We start from the raw sequence: 15,501 nt of genomic DNA, 5'->3' as shown, positions 1-15,501 counted from the left end.
CAACCCAATCCAAAATTATCTCAAAATGCTGGAACTCTAGCTTGACACCAATGGCGTGGAATTCGACCCAGCTGAAAGACCCATGCAGATCTCCAAAATATCCATCACACCAAGTGTAAGAAGAAAATGAGTCACCTGCCAGTAGGTCACGTGCAAAACCCCAGAGGCTTCAGCTGCCACAAGTACGACATGGTTCCCCAAATCATTATCACAATGACGGCTGCATTATCAAGAGAATCTTATGTTTAAATGATGATTCACAGGTTACAAAATGCATTTACATGTGTTCTAGCATTGATCCTCCCCATAACCTCCCGAAGTGCACGTAGCATCTATTATTATCCCCACTTTACAAGTGAGAAAACCGAGGCTCAGGAAGATTAATTGACTTTCCCAGGGTCATAAAGCTGGTAAGTGGCTAGACTGGGGTCAGCATAGAGGTCTTCCAAGCCCTGGTTTCTTGCTATCCACTGCCCCACACCACTGGGCAGTGCCTGGTTTGATGCACGGGGAATGAGGTAAGCAGGCACTCGGGGCTGTCGGAACCACACCTGGAGGGTGGTGAGCTCTTAGCAATGCTGAGTTGTACCATAATTTGATTGTGTTCATTCATTCTAGATGACAGACTAAGGGAGTTCACCAAGGCTCTAAATAAATGCAATAAAAGCAACCAGTAAGGAAACCATGGGTGTTCAGACTAGGTGCTATTCGCCAATGCTTTCTGTTTATTCCCAGAAATGATCTTTTACAGAATTAATTTGGTTCCAACTAATTTGTAAAGATGATATTTTTTCCTGTGATATTTCTGCTCATGACTGCCAGTTAAAATGACCAGAGGACGAAAACTACGAAGATGATGCCTGCTCCTATCTCGCCCCTGGCTAATTCAGCTAGTTTCAAAAGCACGCTTGGGACTTTTCTGCCCCACTTTGCCTGTTTAGCCATCTCCCAATGTATGTTCTAGTTTTGTCACAATCTTTTTAACCTAGATAGGAATCACTGTAATCATCCTACTCAATTTACTGAGTTCCCTTTCACTCACATATTTACAGCTAGGTAAAATATTTCAATTATTTTCTTTTAAAGTGAAGGTAGGCCTGTTTAATCTCTATCTCTATTTGTATGTTTCTTCCCAGTTATGTCTTTAAGGCCTAAGACCAGACACTCTACTGTCCCGTGCCTGCCTTTGGAGCTTGAGTGGGAAAGGGGACAGGGAGGAGGGAGGTAGGGGTTAGGAATAGTTCCATAGTTCCAAGGACAGCCAGGAGGAAGAATGGGTGCTGGGCAGACGAAAACACCAGCATCCTCCTTAGATTCTCGCTGGATAGGAAACCCCACCTTCCCTCTTTCCTCTTCCCACCCTCCTCATCCCCAAAATAATCTCCTCCCATAACCTGAGTGCTGCATCAGCCTGGGCTGTGATCTGATACTCTGATTTATATACTTTAAAACAAAGGTGTAAATAATACACAAGTCCCCTAGGGATCTTGTAATGAAAAGAAGAGTTTAATATCCCAAATAAAACTCTAATGAAGAGAGTTTAGTTTTGTTTGTTTCTTTGTATGTTTGTTTTGTGATTTGGTTTGATTTGGTTTGGTTTGATTTTAGAGTGCCCTTTTCTGTGCTGGTTGGTGTCTCAAATCACCATTTCAACACACTACTCTTAGGGAGGAAAAGGCAGGAAATGAACTTTCACCTGCACCCATCCACCTTTCTCCTTTCTATGTATGGTACAGGACTTGGCATCAGCCAAAGATTCTGTAAAAACAAAGAACTTCTGGCAGGGAGCAGCCAGTCAGGTGATTCAAGGCTCCACAGCAGAGAATCTATGCATACTGGGCTTCTTGTACCCATTGCTGGAGACCCGGATGAGTCTTCCAGGTCCAGGTGTTAGCCACCGGCGAGGAAGCCATTCCTTGTCCAATGCAGACACTGGCAATGCAGGAGGAAGTACATGAAGCAAAGCAGAACCCTGGGTGCCAGGACACTCCAGGCATCCAGGAGGACTGGCTCACAGGGGCAGCTTCTCTTGGAAATGCAGCACTCTGGCTTTAGGTTCCGTGGGTTCTGCTGGGGTAGGGAAGTGAGACTTGTCTCCAGAACACACTTGACTTGAATGGAGAACTGGATCTCAGAATTCCAGGCCATCTCAGGTTCCTCTAGATGCATGTGGTTCACAGAGGCTCAGAAATCAGAGCTGGACAAGAAGACTTAGGGATGTAATCCTTCAATACTAATTATATTTCTGCCTCCTTCATTGACCACATCAGAGTTTATAACTCAATTGCAAATCAGGCTGGTACCATAGAGTTTATAATCCGTTTGCTAGTGTCATTCTAGTGTAGTATGGTTTGCTTACAAATGCGAACAACCCATTTCTAGTAACTCCATTCTTTCCACCGGTCTATTCATTCTAGAGGAATATGGCTCTTAGTTTGCAATGTATTTTATGACGGTCCTAAATCATGGTCCTGCTCACTTTTGATTCCCTTTTGAATCACAACTTCAGACTAAGTCACAGATCCAGAACCAGTTGTATCATTGAAACAAACACTCTCACCGATCTCTTCTCCCCATTCAGGGCACACACATGCTTCAACCGACTGGATCTTCCACCGTATCCCTCGTACTCCATGTTGTATGAAAAGCTGTTAACAGCAGTAGAGGAAACCAGCACCTTTGGACTTGAGTGAGGACATGGAACCTCGCCTGACATTTTCCTGGCCAGTGACATCACCCTTCCTGGGATGATCCCCTTTTCCCTTTCCCTTAATCAACTCTCCCTTGATTTTGGTATTCCATGATTTTTATTTTCAAACCAAATCAGGATTGACAAAAGCTGTGCATGAAGAACTGCCTTCTTCTAAGATCTAACCTTCAGGCTTCTCTCCTCTGTTTTCAATGAACTGCTAGCCTGTATGCAATATTAAAAAACAGCTGTCTCAAGGTCTGTGTATATCTCCACATACCTCCATTACTAACAATGAAATATGAATGCAAGTTAAGCTACACTTGACCAAATGGTAATAAATGTTTACTTCCATTTCTATCATTTAAGGGAAAATTTGAGCATTCAGCACTCCAGGCTCTTATATGCCCATGTCTTCTGAGCAGAGCCACCATTTTTTATAATTTCTAACAACCAACTCCAGAACTAGGAGCTGATCATCTCCGTTTTCCCCACTCTCTACTTTTCCTTGTGCATAATATCCATCCAAAGGACAACAGTGGCAAAGCTGAAATTTTTATACATTCAACTCATGATTCACATGTGGCATCAGTCCCATCAGCCAGACCTAGCCCAGACATACGGTGCAAATATGACACTTTAACAATTAACAGCAGCAAGAAAACACTTGCTACTGATGCGATCGATGCAGTGCGTCCCAATGGTTGCGGGGATTGTGGGCTCAACTCCTGAGAAGCTTAGGAGGGGCAGCGCCCCTAGTGAACACTCACACCACGAGAAGCACAAACGTGTGCACCTGTCCAGGAAAGAAATCTTCTTAATTGATGTAGCATAAAGGATGAGGCTTCAACCCCCATTGTGTAGAATGTGGCAGTAGAAGGGGAAGAAGGACACATTCCCTTGGTTTCAACCCCTGAATTCCATATTGTTCTGTTTTGTTTAGCCACAGTCCTTCACAAAGAAAAAAAAAAAATGTGTAGATGATACCATGACTTTTGTTTGCTTGGCAGACAAACCCTTTTTTTTAAACTTCGATATTGGTTTTTTCACGTTTTTCCCCCCTTTTCCTTTCTTAATCATGGCGTTCAAGTTCCTTTACATTCGATTGTCCATCGGGACCACACTAGGAAGCTGCAGAGAGTGATGGTGCTTGTTAGGGATCAAGGGCAACATAGTACTTTTCCCTCACCCATAGCAATCCTCCCGGGACAGAAACAGAACACCCCAAAGGCACATCGATTTGTATCAAAATCAATATCCAGTTTCATTTAGCGTTCAGTAAAAACATAACTCAGAAAACTTCCTGTTGTCAGAAAAACAGTTGCAGGCTCCAAAGACAGCCTAACCTCTCAATTACATTTGAAATAAACCCAACCATAATGGTCATTTGCTGTTTTTCTAACGTTGTTATCCAAGTTGTCTGAAATATGTCATAAATGAAAGTGTTTTTCTTCTCTGGGAAAAAGCAGCACTCAAGAGACCCCACTATTTAAATGTCCCATTATTGTTTTCCATATTAAAACGGGGAGAAATGTAAGACTAAGTTAATTTCATATGAAGCCATGCCTGGTGGCTGATTATACCAGTTTGTGTCTGGACAGTGTGTTATTTGTGTTTCTATACTCTAAAGCATTCTGGCTGGGCATAGTGGCTCATGCCTGTAATCCCAGCACTTTGAGAAGCCAAGGTGGGGAGATCACTTGAGGTCAGGAGTTCGAGACCAACATGGCCAACATAGTGAAACCTCATGACCAACATGGCCAGCATGGTGAAACCCCATCTCTACTAAAAATACAAAAATTAGCTAGGTGTGATGGCACCCACCTGTACTCCCAGCTACTTGGGAGGCTGAGGCAGGAGAATCACTTGAACCCCAGAGGCAAAGGTTACAGTGAGCCAAGATTGTGCCACTGCACTCCAGCCTGAGTGGGACTCCATCTCAAAACAAAAATAAAATTTTTAGTAGGAATTATCTACAATGCCCAGCACCCCTTGCAGCTATGTGTCCATGGTCAATCAAGGAATATACATTATAGAAATTTAGCCTTTTATTTTCTAAAAAGAATATTTACCAAGACGGGATAGAATGTGTAAGTTATATAGAATTTGAGTGATACGTAAAATTCAGTACACATTTCAGCATCTGGAATATAAGGGATTCCAATGGAGCTATTATTTATGAAATCAGAACCTGAGGACTATGCAAATCATTGAACCATATCCTTATTCTAACTCTTGCAACAGCATCTCTAATATAGGGGCATCTTTTATCTTTAGAACTTCGCGTTATACATATGTAAATACTCATTACTTCAAACATTCAACTCTCTTTCTAGTACTTACATTATTTGTCAGGCATTGGAAAGGGAGAAAGCTGTTTACTAGATGGATCAGCTCCTGGAGAGCTTTACAATTTATATAAATAATTAATTAATCTATTAATTAGATTAATTAATATGTATTCTACCCATATACAAAAGGAATGCAATATCTCAGAAATTATATATAGATAGGTAATGTTGACATACATGATTTTTCAACTAACTTTTCCTTATCCACCAGCACTACTGATGTCATAGCTGTAGATCTATCCCATAAAGCATAACAGGAACAATATTTCACAAAAGTACAGAATTTCATAAAGAAATGCTGACGTCACATCACCTGAAAGAAGATGAAGCTTGCTTCACAGGGCTTCAATATTTTCTTGCAACCTTGCATAGAATCCTTAAGGAAGAAAAACAAAGAGAAGAGGAACACAGAAACAAGCTATGGAAAGATCATGTTTACCTTATTTATAAGGCTGATTTTAAAATTATATATAATTTTTCATTTGATATGTACATTAAATGAAATAGCTACGGAACTAAATTTCACTTAGGTGGAGATGTAAACCACCCTAAGTTATATAGTTTGGTGAAAAGACAGATCTATTTGTTACCACCTATAACTTTTTGTTTAAGCATGAGTTTTCTCCATGGAGGCAAACTGCAAAATCAATCCCTTATAAATTTATAAGCCACAATCTCCCTAAAACAAGATCTTTTAGATTTGGTTTTACTAAGAGGGTAATGCCTTTAATCAGGGGACAAACAAGAACAATAAATAAGAGAATATTTATGTTACAACTTTGAAAAATGCTTTTAAAATGCTATAAACTGTTATGATAATAATTTCATGGATATCACAAATGTTCTATAGTATGAAGATGATAATCCTAAACATGGAAATTGACTCTATGGGGACGGAAGTATTCTAAATCTACTAAACTCTTTGTAATTTCCTATGTATATAAATTAGTGGGGGTTGTGAAGATGCCGAGAGAGTGGTGAAAAATTAAGAAAAAGAGACATATGATTTGGGGGAGCAGGCTTGAAACATGTAAGATCTAAATTTTCTTTTCATACGTGACCATATGTCCTTTAACAGTAAGCATATTTATGTGGAAAGCCAATGGCTGAGTTTTCCAGGATAGTTTTAATATTACATCCATCGAATTGTCAGTCCATGTGTCAAACCATGTGTCCAAAATTTGGGTTCAGAAATTTCTCAATTGCCACAATTATTTTCCCAGTCAAGATGAAACACTTTCAAATGAAAGTAGTTAGAACTTTACATAACAAATGTGGTGCTTTATTATTATTATTATTATTATTATTATTACGTACTTCAGTGTTCATTATTAAAACTAGTGCAATACTATATCATAAAAATCTGGGATGGATGTTCCAGCCATCATAAGGTCCAAAAGAGAAAGTGTTATTTTCCTGTTAGTGACATGTAGTCTCTTTGTTCTAGTAGAAAAAAAGGTGCCTAGAGGTAGTGTATAGAGTAAATATTGTTCCTTTAGCCTACTTCCTGCAGCTTCCGAGTTATCTAAGGAAATGTCTATAACAATTCTGTTCAAAAGTCTGTTCTAGTCCATAGCAGGAGAAGTCCACATTATTGGGCTGATTTTGCTTACATCAACAAGAGAAATGTCACGTGACACTCAGGCCGCGCTTTCTCTTCCATCACACCATCTTCAAGGAATGTCAATAAACTCACTTTGGTATGGCATTGTGTATGCTCCTTATTGCAAACGGAAGTCTAGGACAACACATAACAATGTGTATCCTGCCTTATGCTCTCGCGGGATGTAAGCAATAAAACAACACAGAAGGCTACCAGCTGCTGTGATTTTTTAAAAAGTCCCAAGAAAAAAAAATTTATCAAAAAAAGCATAGTATGTGCTCACAAATCCATGAATAAAGAGGAGAGCTTTTGTAACAAGTTCCTTGTGTATGCCTATAAGAACCCTATACAAACCACACAGGTTTCAGTTTTTTTAGTGCCCTTTATGTAAACCAGTTGGGCACTGGCTTATGTGAATTCCTAGCTATGGAGATGCTTCTACGAAAGCTTCAGGCTACAGCCTAACACCCAGTATCACCTCAGGACAAAGGTTCCCACTAGGCAAACATGTTGTGTCCTATGACTGGTATCACAAACTCCCAAGATGGAAACAGCATGATCTCCTTCCAAACCTCTAAAAGACAAACCATGTGGCTCTTACTGGGTGGTTGGAAGCTGATTTATTCTTTAAAGAGAAAATATTCTATTGTTAGAAAAAAAGTGTGTGAAGGACTGGGAGAAGGAAAAGCTTGAGGGACTGATTTGGAGACAGAAAGGCATCTTAATACTGCATTTTTCCACCAGTGCTGGGCTGACTTCAGATTCATTCTAACTGAAAATCACTTTTCTTCTAAGGCATGAAGAGAAAATCTGGACTAGATCATCATTTATAGTGAGGTGTAGATTATAGTATTCTGCTTTAATCTTACCATTATTCTGAAATCCAGCTTGGACTTCAGGTCTCCTGATTTCTGTGGCCATATTTTTCCAATTCATGTGCTGACAACACATTAATTATATACTATAAGGGGAAAAGTGACACACACAGCTTGTACTCCAGACATGATTTAGATGTGTTTATAGAGGAGGCTGTCTAACAGAATAAGTGAAGGAAGTTATGGAAGATCAGACTAACCTTTATCAGTGCTGTAGGAATTACATGGCACATTTATGGCTGGGAATAGACTTAGAGACTTTTGTCCAGCTGGTTTACCTTGGAGATCTGAGACCAGAAGAGTTGACGTCAAGGCCACTGAGTTTTATCTTGAAGGTGAATGGCCTGTCACAAAATATCCTGTGGGGTCCTGGGCTCCTGGACCTGACATAACCATTCAAAAATGTGCCAGGAGCATGAGGTATGCAGAAGAGATGGAAACTGAAAGAGTACACCTGGATGCCAGGAATCCATGGTCAGTGTGCAGTCCCCAAAGAAGGAGGTGGGCTGCTGGTTCCCATGGACTCTCTCTACAAATTTGCTAGGGCTGCCAGAACAAAGAACCACAAGTTGGGTGGCTTAAACAAGGCTAGCAGTTTGGGATCAAGGTGTTGGGGGCTGGTTCCTTCTGAGGGCTGTGAGAAAACATCTGTTCCACCCCACTCTCCAAGTCTGCAGTGGTTTGCTGGCAGTATTTGGCGTTCCTTGGTTTGAATACCTCTGCCTTCAGCCGGGCGCAGAGGCTCACGCCTGTAATCTCAGCACTTTGGGAGGCCGAGGCAATCAGATTAGAAGGTCAGGAGTTCAAGACCAGCCTGGCCAACATGGAGAAACTCCGTCTCTACTAAAAATACAAAATTAGCCAGGTGTGGTGGCACATGCCTGTAATTCCAGCTACTTGGGAGGCTGAGGCAGGAGAATCACTCGAATCCAGGAGGTGGAGGTTGCAGTGAGCCAAGATCGTGCCATTGCACTCCAGCCTGGGCAACAAGAGTGAAACTCCATCTCAAAAAAAAAAAACACACAACAAAAACTCGGCCTTCATCTTTGTTTGACGTTGTGTGTGTGTGTGTGTGTGTGTGTGTGTGTGTTTCCGAATTTTTCCTTTTTATAAGCACACCATCATATTGGATTAGGTGTAACCCTAATGACCTCACTTTAACTTGATTAGTTCTCTAAAGACCTTACTCCAAATAAGGAAATAGAATCACATTTGAGGCATTGGGTGGAGTTAGGGCTCCAGTATATCTTCTCTGGAGGACATGATTCAATCTGTAACATCCTCCCACCTGCCACCTGAAGAGCCTGCAGCAGTAATAGTAATAATCGTAAATTCTGACATGCCTTTTATGTATCATCTTATGAAACAGCTACCTTTATGTCCCTTTTTTAAGCAGAAAAAGAAAAAACATATAAAGCACTTAACTAACTTGCCCAAAGACACCCAGTTAGTAACTGATATAGCCAAGATTTGAGAACAAGGAGCCAACCCGAGGGCCCAGGCACTCAACCACACACCACCTCATTCAAGTAGCCATTTATTGAATACTTGTTACATGTTGGGTCTTGTGCCAGACAGAAGCGCCAGTGGCAGTCCTTGCCCTCAGGGAGCTTATGGTCTAACAATATAATAATGTATTCTTTTCCTCCAGTTGAGATTTGGCTCCTGATTCCAGTGTGAGTAGTCTCCCCACCCCAGCTCCCCAACCCTGGCTCCTTGGTACAATATGATGCCATTAAAAAGTAATCAATAAGAAAAGAAAAATGCTTGATGTCTCAGCCTTACAAATAAATAAATAAATAAATAAATAAACAAGCAAAGTGCTACAGGAAAAGGGAACAGGAGCAATTGTCTCTGCTGGTGAGAAAGAATGGAATTAACTCAGATGGCGACAGAATTTGAACATATGTAAGAATTGGAGAAATAATTTAGATGTGTTATGTAAGAAAGAGGGAAAGTTTTTTTCTGACAGTAAACAGAAAAATGAGCAGAGGTAACTCAATCAGCCTAAGAAACATCATATCTTAAAAGCTACGAGAATATAGCTACAAAGATATATTTTTTTAAATGTCTGGAACTTCTGATTGAATTAGCATTAAAACTTGTTCGGATTAGAATTAATTTGTTCAGATAATTGGGCAAGTTATATATCCCCAAGAACATGTATTTCTTTCCATTTTATTCCAAAGAGCACATCCTCTAGAGTTTTCTTTTTTTCTTACACAGTTGTTAAATAATCCCTATTACTTTTTAGATGTAATAAAAATTGGGTCCTGGCTTTTACCCTATCCAGAGTTTTACATTCACTCATAAAAAGAGCTTCTTCCCTTTTTCCAACCTTATTCTTTCAGTAGGAAATATTAAATAACAACAGGAAGTAACTGTTTTCTAAGATTGTGGTGGAGGCCCACATAAAAAGGCCTCAATTCTTCAGCCCCTCCTGAAGCCACACTCTTTACCCTGTAACTTTGCAGTCACCTCCATCTGCAGGTGGACATTCTGACTCACTCCCTGACCCACCCACCAGTGCAACACAAGCAGAGGCTTGTAAAATACTTGCACAACTCACCTTGACCTCTCTCTCTTGTTGCTGTGCTATCACCATGAGAGCGGGCCTGGGATAAGAGGAAGATGAGAGATGTTGGGGGCAAAACTGAGCCAGGCTAGATCAACCAGCAGCCAGCTGACCACCAGGTACTTGAGCAAACCCAGCCAGGATCATTACAGCCACCCAGACAACCACCAGCTGACCCCAGAGACATCAACCCTGAAAGTGCATGGTGAGACAGATATCAGTGAAATTTTGTGATCGCTGCACGGTTTTTGTGGCAATAGATAATTGATTCAAAGATCATTTGACATTCTTTCCTTTTTAAGATTACTTTTGAGAAGAAACACTGACAGTATAACCTTAGGAGTGTATTCACTATGCAAGGTAGCTACTGCTTGGTTTAAACTGACAATGGCTAGGTCTGGTAGCTCACACCTGTAATCTCAACTACTCAGGAGGCTAAGGCAGGAGGACCTCTGGAGGCTTGGAGCTTGAGACCAGCCTAGGAGACACAGTGAGACCCTGTCTAAAAAAATAAAAATTAATTAATAATGAGACTGCAGAGAGAAGAGAATTGGCATGTTGGCATAACTTTTCTGAGTATAATTTGATGATACGTATCAAGAGTTCTGAAATATCAATGGCCCAAGTTATGGTTCAAAATTGCATCTTACTGGTGGATCCAGAGGAGACGTCTTTCATTCAGGTCAGACACTAAACTTTTCTTAGGTGCTTTTCCCACCCCATCATCAGTAACTCTCCATGTTCATCCGGGATTGCAACTCTATATAAACAGCAGGAACTAAAGGAAAATTACATTGTGTTACTCATTTCAAAAGATGAAGTCCCCGAACACAAATTCTGTAGGGGAAGGTAAGAGAAAGAAGAACACTAGTGGCAGAACATTTATTCATTCAATTTATCAATAAATGTTTATTGAACATCTACACTGTGCTGGCCATTGTTTTAGGCACTGGGGTTGCATCAGTAAACAAAACAAAGAATAAATGAGTAAATAATATAGTATGTTGAGAGGTGGTAAGTGTGATGGGGAACAATAAAACAAAGAAACGAAACAAAGAGGGTTGAAATAAAAGGGATTACAAATAAAAGAATTTTTAAGGAAGGTGCTGACAAAAGATCGTGTTTGGGCAAAATCTTGAGATGAGGGAATGAGCTTTGACACTCTCTGGAGGAAGAGTGGCTCAGTCAAAGGCAACAGCAAATGCAAATGCCTTCGAAACTGAAGCATTTCTGGTTTGGTCAAGAGTTCAAGATCAGCCTGGGCAACATAGTGAGACCTCATCTCTATAAAAAAAAATTAATTAGCCAGATGTGGTGGTACACACCTATAGTCCCAGCTACTCAGGAGACTGCGGTGGGAGGATCCTTTGAGCCTGGGAGTTCAAAGCTGCAATGGGCTATGATCGCGCCACTGCACTCCAGCCTAGGCAACAGAGCGAGACAGTGGCCCAAAAAAAAATTATTTTCTAACTGGCATTCTGAATAGATAGTAAAAAGATATGATCTCTAAGAAATAGAAGCAAAACACATAAAAAGAAAGCTGAATTGATTGAACAATAAATGAAAACAAAAAACAAGCAAACAATAGCAGACTTCTAATTAAGATGGAGCATTAAGCTGACTTGAACACGACCACCACTCTCATTCTCAAAATGTATATAAAGGATGGATAAAGGATTATTGTTCTTGATGTAATATACAGTGAAGCTAAGAAGCTAGAAATAAAAAGAAACCTTTAGCTACAGTGGTTAGTGAGAGTTGGCTAAACATTCCAAGGACATGGGTTTTCCTCTGGGTCAGGACTTGAGCCCTCAGTCTTCTTGTAGAGCAAGGAACTGAAAATGAAATTCTTGGCATTGAACCTGAAATTGGGAAAGTGCTGACCTCTTCATGAGTGAATTGTAAAAACCTCCACTGCTGGCACAGGGTCTTAGCAAGCAGTAAGTTGCCTGATGGAGGAAGTGGTACGAACCACAGATCCTGAATCCTGACTCATGGCTCATGACAGTGCAGAACACAAATTCACATCATCCAAATGCTTCAGAACCCCAAAGCTCCACTGAGAAATTAAGCCAGAAATTTGTCTCCCAACCAACAAACTCTGTAGTCAGGGCAGAGGTCATTTAGGAACCACATCACGGAGATTCTTTCCCAACTCAGGCCCCATTTAGAATCCTCCAAAATACAAAATTACAGTTAAAATAGGAGCTCATCATCAAAAGGTTTAAAATATATGAGGAACTTCACCACTAGGAAGAAGAAAATCCACAGATAGAATGAGCCAAAGGAACCTGAAATAGTACTGCACTCTAAAAAGCCACAACATAAGTACTTTTAAATGTCCAATTCAATAAAGATTCAAATATATGAATCAGTGATGAAAGATTATAAACCACAAAAAGGCAGGTTTGAGAAATACAGTGTTTCGTTTTATTTTTGAGAGAGTCTCACTCTGTAGCCCAGGCTGGAATGCAGTGCCCCGATCTCCACTCACTGCAACCTCTGCCTCAAGCAATTTTCCTGCTTCAGCCTCCCAAGTAGCTGGGACTATAGGCACGCACCACCACACCTAGCTAATTTTTAAAATTTGTACTAGAGACAGGGTTTCACCATATTGGTCAGGCGAGTCTCAAACTCCTGACCTTCCACCATCTGCCTGCCTTTGCCTCCCAAAGGGTTGAGATTACAGGTGTGAGCCCCCACACCTAGCCTACTTCTTTTTTTGTTTTTGCTAGAATAAGCCCCTTGAAACTTGTATTTAATGTAAACGAGAATGTTAGCAGCTTACAGCACTTGAAAGACCTAGCTTCTAAAATAAGTGAATCCATGTTTTTCATATACATGTATTTGCAAAGTATAGTTTTATTATAATTGTTTAAAAATATTGCCCAGTTGATTTTTTTACACTCCCATCAGATTGGCCTAAGAAAACTGAACTTCTACCCTAAAATTTTTTTTCAAAAAATTGGTATGTAAGTGCTTAATAAATATGTCGGCCAGGTGCAGTGGCTCACACCTGCAATCCCAGCACTTTGGGAGGCCAAGGCAGGCAGATCACCTGAGGTCGGGAGTTCAAGACCAGCCTGACCAACATGGGGAAACCCCATGTTTACTAAAAATACAAAATTAGCCAGGCATGGTAGCACATGCCTGTAATCTCAGCTACTGGGGAGGTTGAGGCAGGAGAATTGCTTGAATCCAGGAGACAAAGGTTGTGGTGAGCCAATATTATACCATTGCACTCCAGCCTGGGCAACAAGAGCAAAACTCCATCTCAAAAAAAAAAAAAAAAAAAAAAAAAAAAAAAGTCACATGTAGCTGGTGGCTACCATACTGAACAGTACAGGAATAGACAGTCCTGAAGTAGATCTATAAATACACGGTGAAATGGTTTATAACCAAGGTGCCAAAGCATTTTTTTATGAAAAGGAAGACTTCTTCAACAAATGGTGCTGAAAAACTGAATAGTGGTTTAAAAAAAAAAAAGAAGCAACTATCTCACACCATTTGCAAAAATTAACTTGAGATGGATCCTACACATAAGTCTAAAAGCTAGAACTAAAAAGCCTAAAGGATAACAGAATACCTTTGCAACCATAGGGTAGACAAATATACCCAGAAAAGCACACAGGAAGCACTACCATAGAAGTACAAATCGGTAAACATTATTCAAATTTAAATCTTCTGCTCATCCAAAGATACCGCTTAAAAAAATGAATACACAAGCAACAGACTAGATGAGAATATTTACAACACATAAATCTTCCAAAAGATTTACATATCAAATATATAAACAATTCAGAAAAAAAAAAATTTTAAAGGAGCAAAAGTCTTGAACACATTCTTCATGAAAAAGATGTACAAATAGCTAATAAGCATATCACAAAGTACTCAACAGCATTAGTCATCAGTGAAATACAAATTAAAACAATAATATGGGGCTGTTATACGCTCACCAGAATAGCTAAAATGTTAAAACTCAGAGAATACTAAATATTGGCAAGGCTCTGGAAGTCTCATACATTGCTGGTAAGAGTGTTAAATGTTATAATTACTTTCGAAAACTTTTTGCAGTGTCTTAAGAATATAATTATATATCTACCCTATGACCCAGCAATTCCACTTCTAGGTATTTCCCAAGAGAGAGGAAAACATGTCCACACAAAGCTTTGTAGAAGAATTTTTGCTTTATTCATAATAGCTCAAAACTGGAAACAGTCCAGGTATCCATCAACAGAAGAATGGATAAATACGATGTGTGTATGTTAAGTTCTGCACATAGAACAGAATACTACTGAGCAATCAGAAGGAACTGCTGATCTACACAACCACATGGGCGAATCTTAAAACCATTCTTCTGAGTAAACCAGATACGAAAGAGCACAGTTATGATGATATTTGTGTAAAGGTCTAGATCAGGTGATAGGAATCAAAACATGGGTTGGTCTGAGGGTGGAGGGGATTGACTGAAAAGGAGCACTAGAGTACTTTCTGAGGAGACAGAATGTTCTTTCTTCATAAGGTGTGGCTGCCATGGGTGTATGCATTTTCAAAACTGGTTGAGATCAGTGAATTATACCTCAAATTTTCAAAATTTCTGCCATACAGAAATTATGACAGAGCAGATTTTATCCACGAATGCAAAGATGTTCACAACATGTTCAGATGAGAGGTAAAAAAATAATAGTATCAACTTAGTATACACTGGGGAAAATATTTTATAGTATTCAACACCCAATCATGGTTAATTTTTAAAATGTGGTAGCCTGGAAGGGCACTTTGGGAGGCCAAGGTAAGAGTATCACTTGAGCCCAGGAGTTTGAGACCAGTCTGGGCAACAAAGTGAAACCTCATTTCTACAAAAAATATAAAAAATTAGCCAGGTATGGTGGCATGCACCTGTGGTCCCAGCTACATGGGAGGCTGAGGTAGGAGGATCACTTGAGCCTAGGAGGTCAACAAAGCCACAGTGAGCCGTAATCCCACCACTGCACTCCATCCTGGGTGACAGAGTGAAACCATACCCCCCCAAAAAGTTATATATAATATATAATTTATATATAATATATAATTATTATATACAATAAAAATTTGTCTATAATAAAATTTATGTATAAGAAATTATATATATACACACACATATATACACATACATACATATATACATACATACATATATACACACATACATACATATATTAACCTAAGAATAGAAAGGTATTTCCTAAACTTGGTAAATTCTCTCTCTCAAAAACCTACACAATGGAAGTTAGGAAATCATTTAAACTAAATAATAATGAAAATATATAAAAACTTGTGGTATGCCGTGAAAGCCATTCATAGAAATACATAGCCTTAAATGCATAAATAGAAAAGAAGAAAGACTACGTTAATGATCTAAGCATCCT

The 15,501-nt window shown here is 39.7% G+C and overlaps 1 protein-coding gene across 12 annotated transcripts in view; it reads left to right on the top strand.

Annotated features, from left to right (window-relative positions):
- Positions 1-6,293, top strand: part of HECW1 (HECT, C2 and WW domain containing E3 ubiquitin protein ligase 1) — a 600,315-nt gene extending 594,022 nt beyond the window's left edge. For all 12 annotated transcript variants that reach the window (XM_074379771.1, XM_010341340.3, XM_074379772.1 and 9 more), the window contains one exon: positions 2,582-6,293. In XM_074379771.1, coding sequence (XP_074235872.1) covers positions 2,582-2,693 — 112 coding nt within the window. In that variant the 3' untranslated portion in view covers positions 2,694-6,293. The remainder of the gene's footprint in view (positions 1-2,581) is intronic.
- The last annotated feature ends 9,208 nt before the right edge of the window (positions 6,294-15,501 follow it).

This window comes from Saimiri boliviensis, chromosome 10, assembly GCF_048565385.1.
Source record: "Saimiri boliviensis isolate mSaiBol1 chromosome 10, mSaiBol1.pri, whole genome shotgun sequence".
Taxonomy (NCBI): domain Eukaryota; kingdom Metazoa; phylum Chordata; class Mammalia; order Primates; family Cebidae; genus Saimiri; species Saimiri boliviensis.
Note: the sequence above shows the minus strand (reverse complement) of the source record. Positions and strands in the feature narration are given on the sequence as shown.